The sequence below is a fragment of the Rhinoraja longicauda genome, chromosome 12 (assembly GCF_053455715.1).
Source record: "Rhinoraja longicauda isolate Sanriku21f chromosome 12, sRhiLon1.1, whole genome shotgun sequence".
NCBI classification, from domain to species: domain Eukaryota; kingdom Metazoa; phylum Chordata; class Chondrichthyes; order Rajiformes; family Arhynchobatidae; genus Rhinoraja; species Rhinoraja longicauda.
In genome coordinates, this window is record NC_135964.1 from 43,696,521 (window position 1) to 43,710,655 (window position 14,135).

Below are 14,135 nucleotides of genomic sequence, written 5' to 3' on the forward strand. Positions count from 1 at the left end.
CCACTGAGTTCTTCCAGCAATGTGCTTTGCTCAAGGTTCCAGTGTCTGCAGTCTCTTGTGTCACCCAACAAAGCTATGTTGGTAGTGTTAGCTTGATTTGATTACCCAAGAATTAATTTTAAGGCTTGACTGTTTAGGGTTTGTTTTATGTTTTAGATTTCCACTAGTCAGTCCTTTGATTTGTTAGTGCAAGATTGTTAACAGCTCAATAGAAACCGTTTGCAGTTAATAGAAAAATGTACATAATGTTGTCAACAAAAGTGGTATCCTATTGCCAAATAATTCTCTTGACGACATTGTTTGATGAAGGCAGTGTTTGGCATGTTGATGACCATATTGAAGCCTTCAAATATATTTCTTTTTTGTTTTCCCTGTCTAGTCTGGACATTGAACTGGTAGTCGTAAATGTTCCACAGAGATTCTGCAATTTTTATAGAAAATACTAGGCCATTCAGCCCTTTAAACTGGTCTGCGATTGAATATAATCATGGCCAACCATCTAAATACAGTACCCTGTTCCAGTTTTCTTCCTATATCACTTTAGCCCCCAAAATAATATCTAACTACATCTTGGATACACAGGTTTCTCCAGGATACATATGACCTTGCTTGCACAGATCCAACTTTCCCATACATTTTAAAGGATTTTTCAAGCTAGCGATCATATGTTTCATGGTATTTATTCACACAATGCTGGAGTAACTCAGCAGGTCAGGCAGTATCTCGGGAGAGAAGGAATGGGCGACGTTTCTGGTCGAGACCCTTCTTCAGACTGATGTCAGGGGGGGCGGGACAAAGGAAGGATATAGGTGGAGACAGGCAAGATAGAGGACGATCTGGGAAGGGGGAGGGGAAGAGAGGGACAGGGGAACTATCTAAAGTTGGAGAAGTCGATGTTCATACCACTGGGCTGCAAGCTGCCCAGGCGAAATATGAGGTGCTGTTCCTCCAATTTCCGGTGGGCCTCACTATGGCACTGGAGGAGGCCCATGACAGAAAGGTCAGACTGGGAATGGGAGGGGGAGTTGAAGTGCTCGGCCACCGGGAGATCAGTTTGTTTAACGCGGACCGAGCGCAGGTGTTGAGCGAAGCGATCGCCGAGCCTGCGTTTGGTTTCGCCGATGTAAATAAGTTGACATCTGGAGCAGCGGATGCAATAGATGAGGTTGGAGCAGGTGCAGGTGAACCTCTGTCTCACCTGGAATATGTCTCACATGGTTTTCATCAATCACTGGATGCAGTGTGTATACCCAGTATGTATTGGCATCAGGGTCAACACGGACATGTTGGGCTGAAGGGCCTGCTCCAGTGCTGTAGTATTCTATGTTCTATGTTTAATCTTGCTGACAGTCATTATGTGGCATCTTGTCAAAGGCTTTTTGGGTGCCCGCATTTGCATATCAGTTCCATTTCCCTTATTGATGCCTCTACATCACTAAGGGAAATGCCTCATTAAAAATCCAATATAAAGTCAGTTAGACGTGTTTTGTCTTTTAAAAAAAATCAATGCTTTTCTTTTTTTAATTTTTTTTAATGCTTTTCTTTTCTAATCAATTCACATGTGACTAAGTGATTGTTAATTATGTCCCTGACTTAATCTGTTTCTAGACCTTTCCCCGTCGCCAAGGCGAATCTATAGTTACTTTCTTTATATATTTTCTGGGTTGATGCGTTTAGTTTATCGTCAGGTGTACCGAGGTACAGTGAAAAGCTTATGCTGCATGCTAACCAGTCAGTGGAAGGACAGTACGTGATTACAATCAAGCCATCCACTGTGTACAGAAACATGATAAAGGGAATAACGTGAATAACATTTAGTGCACGGTAAAGTCCAATCAGAGATAGTCCGAGGGTCTCCAATGAGGTAGATGGTATGTCAGGAACGCACTCGAGTTGTTGGTAGGGTGGTTCAGTTGCCTGATAACAGCTGGGAGGAAACTGTCCCTGAATCCGGAGGTGTGCGTTATCACACATTTTCATCATGGAAGTGCAGTGAATGGAGATACGGATCATGTACAGGCTAATGAGATCCGTTTAACTTGGCATCATGTTCGGCACAAACAATGTGGGCCAAAGGGCCCGTGCCTGTGCTGTACTGCTCTCTGCTCTGTGTTCTAATGCCTACCTGAGAGTCGGATAATGGAGCCCAGGCTTTGAGTGGTGCTTGCACCCCAGTGACTGTTGGCACTTGTGGGCGAGGAGCAGTGTCAAACAAAATGACCTCAAGGTTCAAGGGTCATGGGGGAGAGGGCAGGACATTGGGGTTAGGAGGGAGAGATAGATCAGCCCTGATTGAATGGCGAAGTAGACTTGATGGGCCGAATGGCCTAATTCTGGTCCTATCACTTATGACCCAAGGAATTACAGATGCTGGCTTGCAAAAAAAAAGGACTAACTGGATTAACTCATGGGGTCAGGTAACATCTGGGAGAACATAAATAGGTGACTTTTGGGTCGGGGGCCCTTCTTCAGACAACCTTGATTTGCTTTTAAAGGAAAAATAATATATTAAAGCATAAACTTTGAATTACAATCATTTTGATCTATTACACACTATGTCTGTTTTCATCTAATTAATCTGTGATTAGTTGCATGCCACAAGTGAACTGAAAGGCAATGTGCTGAGCTGGTGCAGACTCTTCACTCAACCCGCTGTCAATTTGGTTTCAGGTCCTCGGGTGCCACGTGACTGGCGAATGCGCCCAGTTTTCTATCGCAGTGACGCGGGAGTCGCCCGTTGCTGTGGCAATGGAATCCTTTAACGTCCACGTGTCTCCACTTCACGTCGAGGTACAGCTTGGAAAATATTGTGTATAATATTTCACGGCATCAAACAGTGAAACATAAAAACATAGAAAATAGGTGCAGGAGTAGGCCATTCGGCCCTTCGAGCCTGCACCGCCATTCAATATGATCAAGGCGGCACGGTGGCGTAGCGGTAGAGTTGCTGCCTTACACCGAATGCAGCGCCGGAGACTCGGGTTCGATCCTGACTACGGGTGCTGTCTGTACGGAGTTTGTACGTTCTCCCCGTGACCTGCGTGGGTTTTCTCCAAGATCTTCGGTTTCCTCCCACACTCCAAAGACGTGCAGGTTTGTAGGTTAATTGACTGGGCAAATGTAAAAATTGTCCCTAGTGTGTGTAGGATAGTGTTAATGTGCGGGGATCGCTGGGCGGCGCGGACCCGGTGGGCCGAAAGGGCCTGTTTTCGCGCTGTATCTCTAAATCTAAAAAAAATGGCTGATCATCCAACTCAGTATCCCGTACCTTCCTTCTCTCCATACCCCCTGATCCCTTTAGCCACAAGGGCCACATCTAACTCCCTCTTAAATATAGCCAATGAACTGGCCTCAACTACCTTCTGTGGCAGAGAATTCCACATATTCACCACTCTCTGTGTGAAAAAAAACTTTCTCATCTCGGTCCTAAAATACTTCCCCCTTATCCTTAAACGGTGAAACATGGGTTGAACATTTTTCCGAGGCAGCGCCTCCTGTAGATCCCTTTGATGGTGAGGATGTCATCGCCCGTGGTGGCCTGGGCACCCTCCCTCACTTTTTGCAATCTTCTGCATTCCCGCGTTTATGCATGTTCCATTTAAAATGAATATCACTTTAAAAAAAAAAAAAATTCTATGCATCCATGGGAAACATGGAGTGAATATGGATGAGAATTGCTTAAAAGAATTACTGTACATCAAATACTGCATGCCCAAATTAATTTCACTGTACCTCGGGGCATGTGACTTTAGGGAAGCAGGCCCTTCTGCTCAGAGAGACCCCGCCGACCAGCGATCACCCCGTACACCAGCACTGTCCTGCACACGATTAACAATGTTAGCGAAGCCAATTAACTTGCAAACCTGCACCCCTTCGGAGTGTGGGAGGAAACCAGAGCACCTGGAGAAAACCCGCGGGGTCACAGGGAGAACGTACAAACTCCGTACAGACGGCACCCGTAGTCGGGGTCGTACCCGGGGCTCTTGTGCTGTTGGCAGCAACTCTACAGCTGTGCCACCTATGCAAAACAAAAACCTTGGTACGTGTGATAATAAAGAACCATTGAATTGGACCAGGTGTTCTCTCCGTAAACCTTTAAACCAAATGCTGAACTATGTTACCTCCCCTCTTAAATGACAATGTTGTACACTGTAATTCTACACTGTAAATCTAATTGATATCTAACCTGGTTTCTCTGCTGCGTTGAGTAGCAAAACTTGTAGCAGCTGGATCATTGTCTTCTGAAATTTAAAGCAGAGAGCCGAACAGCATGGAAATGGGCTGTTCTGCCCAATTTGTCCATGCTGACCAAGTTACCAACCTGATCTCGTCTCGTTTACCTGCATTTGGCCCATCAACTGCTAACCCTTTCCTATCCATAAGCCCATCCAGATGGCTTCTAAGCTTTGTAATTGTACCAGCCTGTACCATTTCCTCTGGAGCCTCAGTCCATTTCCCCAACCACCCTCTAGGTGAAAATAATGGCCCTTGGATCCCATTTGAATCTTTTCCCTCTCATCTCAAATCAATGCGGTTAGTTTTGGACTCTCCCATCTCTGGGGAGGGGATCTCTTATCCATGTCCCTAATGAATGTATGAACCTCGATAATGTTACCCCTCGGCCTCCTTTGCTCCACAGAGGACAGTCCAAGGCCTGAGTCTGAAGAAGGATTCGACCTGAAATGTCACCCATTCCTTCTCTCCAGAGAGGCTGCCTGACCTGCTGAGTCACACCAGCATTTTGTGTTCATCCAAGGCTATCCGGTCTCTCTTTACAATTCAAGTTTTCCAATCCTGGCAACTTCCATGTGAATTTTTCCTGCACCCGCTTAGCCTAATAATATTCCTCCTGTTGAATGGTGACCAAAACAGTATCCCAGGTGTTATCTCTTCAACATCCTGTACAGCTATTGCAGCACAGTGTAAGCATATTGTTTTGAGAAGTCTAACATGCAATATAGAACAGTACAGCACAGGAGCAAGTCTTTCGGCCCATAGTGTTGGTGCCGAGCATGATGCCAAGACAAACTCTTATCTGCCTGCACATAATCCATATCCCACCATTCCCTGTATATCCATATGCCAATCCAAAAGTGCCTTAAATGCCACTATTGTATCTGTCTCTCCCGCCACCCTTGGCAGCGCTTTCTGGGCACTGGCCACCTTCTGCGTCAACTGAAAACTTCCCAAGCACACCCTTGTTTATCTTTGCCGCTCTCACCTTAAAGCTATGCCCTCACATATTTCATTTGTCCACCCTGGGAAAATGGTTCTGACTGTCGACCTTATTGACGTCTCTCATACTTCTATCGTGGCTCCCGTCAACCTCCAGTGTTCCAGAGGCAAGATTCCAAGTTTGTCCAATCTCTCCTTGTAGCTAGCACCCTCTAATCCAGGCATCATACTGGTAAACCTCCTCTGCACCATTTCCAAAGCATGCTTGCATATTGTCGGAACTGAGGCAGAAACCTGTTGATTGGCACACCTGATTTTTAGATTTAGAGATACAGCGCGGAAACAGGCCCTTCGGCCCACTGAGTCCGCGCCGCCCAGCGATCCCCGCACACTAACACTATCCCACACACTCTAGGGACAAATTTTACATTTACCCAGTCAATTAACCTACATACCTGTACGTCTTTGGAGTGTGGGAGGAAACAGAAGATCTCAGAGAAAACCCACGCAGTTCACGGGGAGAACGTACAAACTCCGCACAGACGGCGCCCGCAGTCAGGATTGAACCTGAGTCTCAGGCGCTGCATTCGCTGTAAGGCAGCAACTCTACCGCTGCGCCACCGTGCTTTTCATCTGTGTGGATTTTAGAATTGCACATTTCTTCACGTTCCATCGAACCCAACACAAGATTAGTTGTGCAGGAAGGAACTGCAGATGCTGGTTTAATCCGAAGATAGACACAAAATGCTGGAGTAACTCAGCAGGACAGGCAGCATCTCTGGAGAGAAGGAATGGGTGACGTTTCAGGTCGAGACCCCTCCTTCTCTCCAGAGATGCTGCCTGTCCCGCTGAGTTACTCCAGCATTTTGTGTCTGTCCATGGTTTGTTCTTTTGATCCTTCGTGGCTTTGTGGAGGCAGTTGACAACAGCCAGGTTTAGTTTGGCTTCTTTTATATTGCATTTTTACTCCACTCTGAGAATGCCGGACTTTAATTAAAAATGCAATGCCAATGCACAATAATAAGGCTCTTGTGCAGGTTGCTGACAATACTCTTGATTGTCCTTTGTAGTTTGTTTCTGGAATAACTGAACTCCTGCTTTCGGTTTGGGTTTTTTTCCTCTCTCTGCTTTATTTATGATGCTCTTATTTCTTGATTGTTAGCTTTTTTTTCCTCTTAAAAGGCCATGTGTACAAAATCATGAGAGGAATAGATCGGGTGGACGTACAGAATCTCTTGCTCAGAGTAGGGGTATTGAGAATCAGAGAACATAGGTTTAAGGTGAGGGGGTGAAAGATTTAATAGGAACCTGAGGGGTAGCTTTTTTACACAAAAGGTGGTGTGTGTATGGAACGAGCTGGTGTGTGTATGGAACGAGCTGCCAGAAGAGTTACTTGAGGCTGGTACTGTCGTGACGTTTAAGAAACATTTGGACAGGTGCATAGATAGGACAGGTTTAGAGGGATATGGAGCAAACGCAGGCAGGTGGGGCTCATGCAAATGGGATATGTTGACCGGTGTGGGCAAGTTTGGCCGGTGGGGGCATGTTTCCACGCTATACCTCTTTAACTGAATAATTCCTGTGACAAATATATCCACCAAATATATATGTTTTCTGAGAATCCCAGTGCATTGTAAGTTCATGATAGAATCATAGATTGATACAGTGTGGAAACGGGCCCTTCGGCCCAACTCGCCCACACCGGCCCAACAATGTCCCAGCTACCCTAGTCCCACTTGCCTGCGCTTGGTCCATAACCCTCCAAACCTGTCCTATCCATGTACCTGTCCAACTGTTTCTTAAACAATTAGATAGTTCCATCCTCAACTACTTCCAGCCTCTGGCAGCTTGTTCCATATACCCACCACCCTCTGTATGAAAATGTTACCCCTCGGATTCCTGTCATTGAAAGTAGGCATGCAGGTGCAGCAGGCAGCGAATGGTATGTTGGCATTCATAGCGAGGGGATTTGAGTATAGGAGCAGGGAGGTTCTGCTGCAGTTGTACAGGGCATTGGTGAGACCACACCTGGAGTATTGCGTACAGTTTTGGTCTCCTAATCAGAGGAAAGACATTCTTGCCGTAGAGGGAGTACAGAGAAGGTTCACCAGATTGATTCCTGGGATGGCAGGACTTTCATATGAAAAAAGACTGGATAGACTCGGCTTGTACTCGCTGGAATTTAGAAGATTGAGGGGGGATCTTATAGAAACTTACAAAATTCTTAAGGGGTTGGACAGGCTCGATGCAGGAAGATTGTTCCCGATGTTGGGGAAGCCCAGAACAAGGGGTCACAGTTTAAGGATAAGGTGGAAGTCTTTTCGGACCGAGATGAGAACATTTTTTTTCACACAGATAGAGTGGTGAATCTGTGGAATTCTCTGCCACAGAAGGTAGTTGAGGCCAGTTCATTGGCTATATTTAAGAGGGAGTTAGACGTGGCCCTTGTGGCTCAAGGGATCAGGCGCTATGGAGAGAAGGCAGGTACGGGATACTGAGTTGGATGATCAGCCATGATCATATTGAATGGCGGTGCAGGCTCGAAGGGCCGAATGGCCTACTCCTGCACCTATTTTCTATGTTTCTATGTTCTATTTCTATATTTCTAAATCTTTTTCCCTTCATCTTGAACCTATGTCCTCTGGTCCTCGATTCCCCTACTCTGGGTTAAAGACTCTGTGCATCTACCCAAAGTATTCCTCTCATGATTTTGTATACGTTGTTGACATGAAGTGACTGAGTCATTACCGTTGCTGTTTCTGAGGGCTTTTAAAATGCTTTATTATCCATTGTAATTTAGGAAAAATGTCTGGTTGATCTTAAAGTAAGTGACGTATTCCCATGGTTACAGTAACAAACAAACAGAATTCAAACTGATTAAAGAAGAGTTCATGCCATATCACAACATGGTACCATTAATTTTCAAAGTGCATTTCAGACAACTGCGAATAGAACAGAGTCCCATTTCTTTAGCAAGTACGCGGGCACAGTGGACTGTAAAGCCATTAATTCATCGAAGAAAGGAATGCCTGTTGACTTTCAAATAATTATGCCCGCTGGTGGAAATTGTGGGCAGAGCTGTTCACTGGCATGAAAATATTAATTTGAGATTCATCAACAGCCTTGACATTCACAACTTTCTCAGAACACAGTATAATCTTTTGATTAGTAAATTGGATTTTTAAAAATCAATTAAGGCCTTTTTTGAGGTTAGTATGAAATTGACAGATTTATCTTCTTAATGTTTTAACCTGTGAGGTGAGGCCTACCTGTCCAGTGAGATGATGCCAGTCAGTGCTGTATGTAGGAGGAAGCCACGATAGGAACCTCTGGGAGATCTATGGCGATTAGAAGCAGGATGAAAAAAGAAGCCATTGATATAGATGCCCGAGTTGTGATCAGACACACAAAGTGGGCTCCGATCTAAATCGCAGCATAAGTTCGAAAGCTGCTGGAGCAGAATTAGGCCATTCGGCCCATCAAGTCTGCTCCACTGCTCCACTCAATCATGGCTGATCTATCTTTCCCTCTCGACGCCATTCTCCTGCCTTCTCCCCATAACCCCGGACTAATCTAGAAAAGGCACTTAAAGTGGAAGTTATGGTTTGTTCACTTCAGTGGGTGTGAGCAAGAGGCAGGGAGGCACAACCACACGCTTTAGGAATGCCACGTTAGGTATCCAATAAGCTCCCATGTTACTCTAAAAGTGCCAAACCACTGTCTGTAGTACAACTGAATCCTAATTTTCAATAGGATAGGGGAAGCCCACCTTTGGTAATTTGACTCCTGTTTCCACAGCTGAAGATTGACATTGAAGACTCTGATGTTGTAAAAGTCACATGGAGTCTTCAGAATTGTCGAAGCTTAAATTTGAAGGTGACACCAAAAGTCAAAAAGGAGGTGAGTGCCTGAATTGTTTTGATTTTTCTGTAAATTTATTTGTCTTGTTATTTTACAGCTTTGGTTTACTGAATTCAGATGGTGGAAGGCAGATGAATGACGTTTTGGTAAAGGAGCAGTGCTTTTTATTTAGTGTAGAGATACAACATGGAAACGGGCCCTTCAGCCCACTGAGTCCATGCTGACCACCGATCACCCATTCACACTAGTTCTATGTTATCCCACTTTCTCATCTGCTCATATACACTAGAGACAGGTTACAGAAGACAATTAATCAACAAACTCTCATGCCTTTGACCCCAAAACCTGCCGACTCATGCGTAAGGACTCGGAGGGCCGTTTCTCTGCATTCTGAACCTTAACTGGGGATTGTACTTCTGAATGGCAATAATCTTACTGTTCCGCATTTCACTGTACCTTGTCACACATGATAACAACGAACCATCGAAACCGAAGCACCCAAAGGAAACCTGCAGGCAGAACGTTCAAACTTCACAGACAGCGCCCGAGGTCAGGATCGAACCTGCGTCTCTGGAGCTGTGAGACAGCAGCTCTAGATTTTCTGAGTTATGATGGTAGAAGACAGATGGATGATGGTTTGGTAATGGAGCAGTGATTATTTTGTAGGGAAGGGAAGGCGCCAAGGCTATTTTCTGCTGCATATCAATCTAGAATTTAACTTTGAGGTACGGATACATCGTTCGGCCCACCAAGTCCAGCGATCCCCGCGCATTATCACTATCCTACACACATCAGGGACATTTTACAATTACACCAAGCCAATTAACCTACAAACCTGTACGTCTTTAGAGTGTGGGAGGAAACTGGAGATCCCGGAGAAAACCCGTAGATAGCTAGGTTTTTGATTAGTACAAGTGTCGGGGATTACGGGGAGAAGGCAGGAGAATGGGGTTAGGAGGGAGAGATAGATCAGCCATGATTGAATAAGAAAATAACTGCAGATGCTGGTACAAATCGAAGGTATTTATTCACAAAATGCTGGAGTAACTCAGCAGGTCAGGCAGCAATCTCGGGAGAGAAGGAATGGGTGACGTTTCGGGTCGAGACCCTTCTTCAGACTGATTGAATGGTGGATTAGACTTGATGGGCCGAATGGCCTAATTCTGCCCCCATCACTTATAACCTTATGACCTTAGAAAACCTACGTAGGTCACGGGGAGAATGTACAAACTCCGTACAGACAAGCAGTTGTAGTTGGTATTGAACCCAGGTCTCTGGTGCTGTTTAAGGCAGCAAATCTGCTGCTGCTCCACCTTGCTGTCCACCGCGTTGATTGCTTGTATTGTGCTCCCAAACCTGTTTTTCACTGTCTCTCTTTACTTATGTTAGGTAGCAGAGGGGGATGCTGACCTGGAGACTGTTCACAGATTGTTACAAGACATGTTAACCTCTGCCTGTCCAGTGGTCTTACTGACCATGAAGCCTGCACCTCTAATGAATTGTGATGTGAGTGTGAGATTTCTAAACTTGCAATGTCCAAGTTTTAAAAATACGCGACTGTTTTCACAGTTTGGGTTGGATTTGCAAATTGCCACGGTACATAATGCCTAGGACTAGGTTTGCTAGTATTAATTGGGTGTGAAAGTGTCATGTCAGATGATATCTGAGGAGTGTAAATGTGTGCAGGAAGGAACTGCAGATGCTGGTTTAAACTGAAGATAGACGCAAAAAGCCGCAGTAACTCAGGGGGTCGGGCAGCAACTCTGGAGAAAAGGAATGGGTGACGTTTTCGGGCCGAGACCCTTCTTCAGACTGAGAGTTGGGGAAAGGGAAACAAGAGATATAGATGGTAATATAGACAATAGAGAGAGAGAGAGAGATAGAACAAATGAATGGAAGATACTGTATGTAAAAAGTCCTTGATCATTTGGCGTATGCACCACTGGACAGCAATCACAGGCAAACTTCTAAGTGGATGTATATTCCTTCAACTATATGATCAGCACGACAAAATATGTAGGAATGGACAGGAGATGCTGGTTTACATTGAAGATAGACTCAAAATGCTGGAGTAACTCAGCGGGTCAAGCAGCATCTCTGGATCGAAGGAATGGGTGATGTTTCGGGTCAAAACCATTGCAGGAAAAATGTTCCTGATATTGGGGGAGTCCAGAACCAGGGGTCACAGTTTAAGAATAAGGGATAGGCCATTGATGACTGAGATGAGGAAAACCTCCTTCACCCAGAGAGTTGTGAATCGGTGGAATTCTCTGCCTCAGAAGGCTGTGGTGGCCAATTCACTGGATGTATTCAAGAGAGAGTTGGATATATGTTGCAATGGACCTGGTTCATCCTGACTTTGTGCAATTCTCTTCCCTCTCGCTCTAGAATGTTCCGGTCTCCCAGAATTTTCCCAATGCAGAGTTATCGTCGCAGATCTTCTCGCCTCCAAAACCACCGCGAGCTCATGAACGGAAGCTTCAGGTGAAGATCATCAAAGTGGAGGAGCTGGCAGCTCCCAATAATGCTGGTAACCAAGTCCACCATGTCTCGTTGCGGTTCCTCCAATTGGAGTGCACACCTGTAGTTGCAGCTGACCTGAGAAGAGGGTGTGTGGAGGGGGGAAAGAAAGTTGCATCGTGCCCTATTTTATATCATATCATATCATATATATACAGCGCGGAAACAGGCCTTTTCGGCCCACCAAGTCCGCGCCGCCCAGCGATCCCCGCACATTAACACTATCCTACACCCACTAGGGACAATTTTTTACATTTACCTAGTCAATTAACCTACATACCTGCACGTCTTTGGAGTGTGGGAGGAAACCGAAGATCTCGGAGAAAATCCAAGCAGGTCACAGGGAGAACGTACAAACTCCTTACAGTGCAGCACCCGTAGTCAGGATCGAACCTGAGTCTCCGGCACATTTTCATGTGAATTAGTTGTTGAACTGTTGTAGCATATTTACTTAAATTGAAATATAAAATTAAACTGTTAAAAAATGCAAATCCAATGCTAGCATTTATTTCAAGAGGACTAGAAAATAAAAACTGGGATGTAATGCTCAGGCTTTATAAGGCCGCTCTTGGAGTATTGTGAGCAGTTTTGGCTCCCATATCTGAGGAAGGGTGTGCTGGAGCTGGAGAGGGTCCAGGTGAGGATGACGAGAATGATCCCAGGAATGAATGGGTTGACAGGCGATGAGCGTTTGAAGACACTAGGCCTGTTCTCGTGAAGTTTAGAAGTGTGAAGGGGGTCATCTAAAACTCTGGCTGAGTATAGTTGTGCTCTGCTTTATTCAACTAGAGTGGATAGAGTGAAAGTGTAGAGGATGTTTCCAATAGTGGGAGAGTCTAGGACAAGAGGTCATAGCCTCAGAATAAAAGGGACGTACTTTTAGAAAAGAGGTGGGGAGGAATTTTGTCAGTCAAAGGGTGGTGTATATGGAATTCATTGCCACAGACGGTTGTGGAGGTCAAGTCAATGGATATTTTAAAGGCTGAGATGAATAGATTCTTGATTAATACGGGTGCCAGGCGTTATGGGGAGAAGGCAGAAGAATGGGGTTGAGAGGAAAAGATGTATCAGCCATGATTGAATGTAATAGACGATGTGCCAAGTGGCTTATTCTGCCCCTAGAATCTCTGAACTCAGGAATAATAATGCAGTAAATGTCATACCCTTTATCCTGTATCTGTACACTGTGGACGGCTTGATTGTAATCATGTAAGGTCTTTCTGCTGACGAGATTGCACGCAATGAAAAGATTTTTGCTGCACCTCAGTACACTTGTCGATAATAAACTAAACCAATAGTTGTTATTGATGACAAAGAAAATTCTGTTCTCTTGAGTAATTTTTACTTTGGGCACTAATGCTTAAATTGTTTCAGTTTTGGTCGAAGTTAGATTTCGTGTTCTGAATGTAATGTTCTGCATGTGTTTGGTCTTGTCAGAAAGTATCCACCCATATTGTGTTGTGCAGTTGGACAACCCAGTGCAGAAGTTCTCTGGTTCAGTGATGAGCAGCATCTCCATTCCCCAGTGGGACCAGCAGTTTGTATTGTGAGTATTGATTTTCTTATTCCCCGCCATCATGTGATTTTTAAAATTTATTTCTGTGGTGCTTCTTGGATGTCATTGATCAAAAGTGGACTTTTTTGAGCACTTCTAAATTCCTGATACCTCTTTGCGAAGAAAAATACTATGTAAAGCTTGATGTTTCTGTCACGTTTTCTCTGATCTTTGTGTTCCTCAGGATATTTGACCTTTAGTTTAATTTAGAGGTGCAGTGTGGAAACAGACCCTTTGGGCCACTGAGTGCCCACCGTTTTTCATCAGCAATCTCCGTACGCCAGCACTATCCTAGACAATTTATACTTTTAACCGAAGCCAATTAACCTACAAACCTGTGGGCCTTTGGAGTGTAGGAGGAAACCGGAGCCCCCGGAAGAAATCCACGCGGTCACGGGGAGAATGTACAAACTCACCAATGACAACGGCCTTTGTCAGGATCGAACCTGTGTCTCTGGCGCTGTAAGGCACCAACTCTACCGCTGCACCACCTTGCTGCCTTGTTCAGATTGTCATACTCTTCCATTTGCAAATGATCTAAAATGGCTTTTATTTTAATTACCTCCGTTCACCTCATTCATTTCATTTTATTCGGCACGACGTTCTGGACATGAGAATATTGTGATTTGGTGAAGATAGACACACCGTGCTGGAGTAACTCAGCGGGTCAGGCAGCTTCTCCAGAGATAAAGGATAGGTGACGTTTCGGGTCAGGACCCTTCTTCACACTGAAAGTAGTAGTTTCACCTCCAGTCTGAAGAAGGGTTCTGACCTGAAACATCACCCACCCTTTTTCCCCCAGAGATGCTGAGTTACTCCAGCACTTTGTGTCTATCTTCGGCATAAACCAGCATCTGCAGTTCCTTCCTACACATTGTGATTTGGTGACTGGACGGAAAACTGGATGAGACAAAGGGTCAGCCGTGATCATATTGAATGACGGAAAGGGCTCCAGAGACACTAACGGTGTGATTCTACTCTAATTTCATATGCTTTTTTATTTTACAGCTTTCCTCCTGTTTTT

General features: G+C 44.9%; 1 protein-coding gene across 1 annotated transcript in view; it reads left to right on the forward strand.

Annotated features, from left to right (window-relative positions):
- Positions 1-14,135, forward strand: part of LOC144598457 (C2 domain-containing protein 2-like) — a 60,407-nt gene that overhangs the window by 25,941 nt on the left and 20,331 nt on the right. Inside the window, exons 4-8 of the mRNA XM_078408600.1 lie at positions 2,671-2,790; positions 8,974-9,075; positions 10,426-10,542; positions 11,425-11,566; positions 12,994-13,102. Of these exons, the coding sequence (XP_078264726.1) occupies positions 2,671-2,790; positions 8,974-9,075; positions 10,426-10,542; positions 11,425-11,566; positions 12,994-13,102 (590 nt within the window). The remainder of the gene's footprint in view (positions 1-2,670; positions 2,791-8,973; positions 9,076-10,425; positions 10,543-11,424; positions 11,567-12,993; positions 13,103-14,135) is intronic.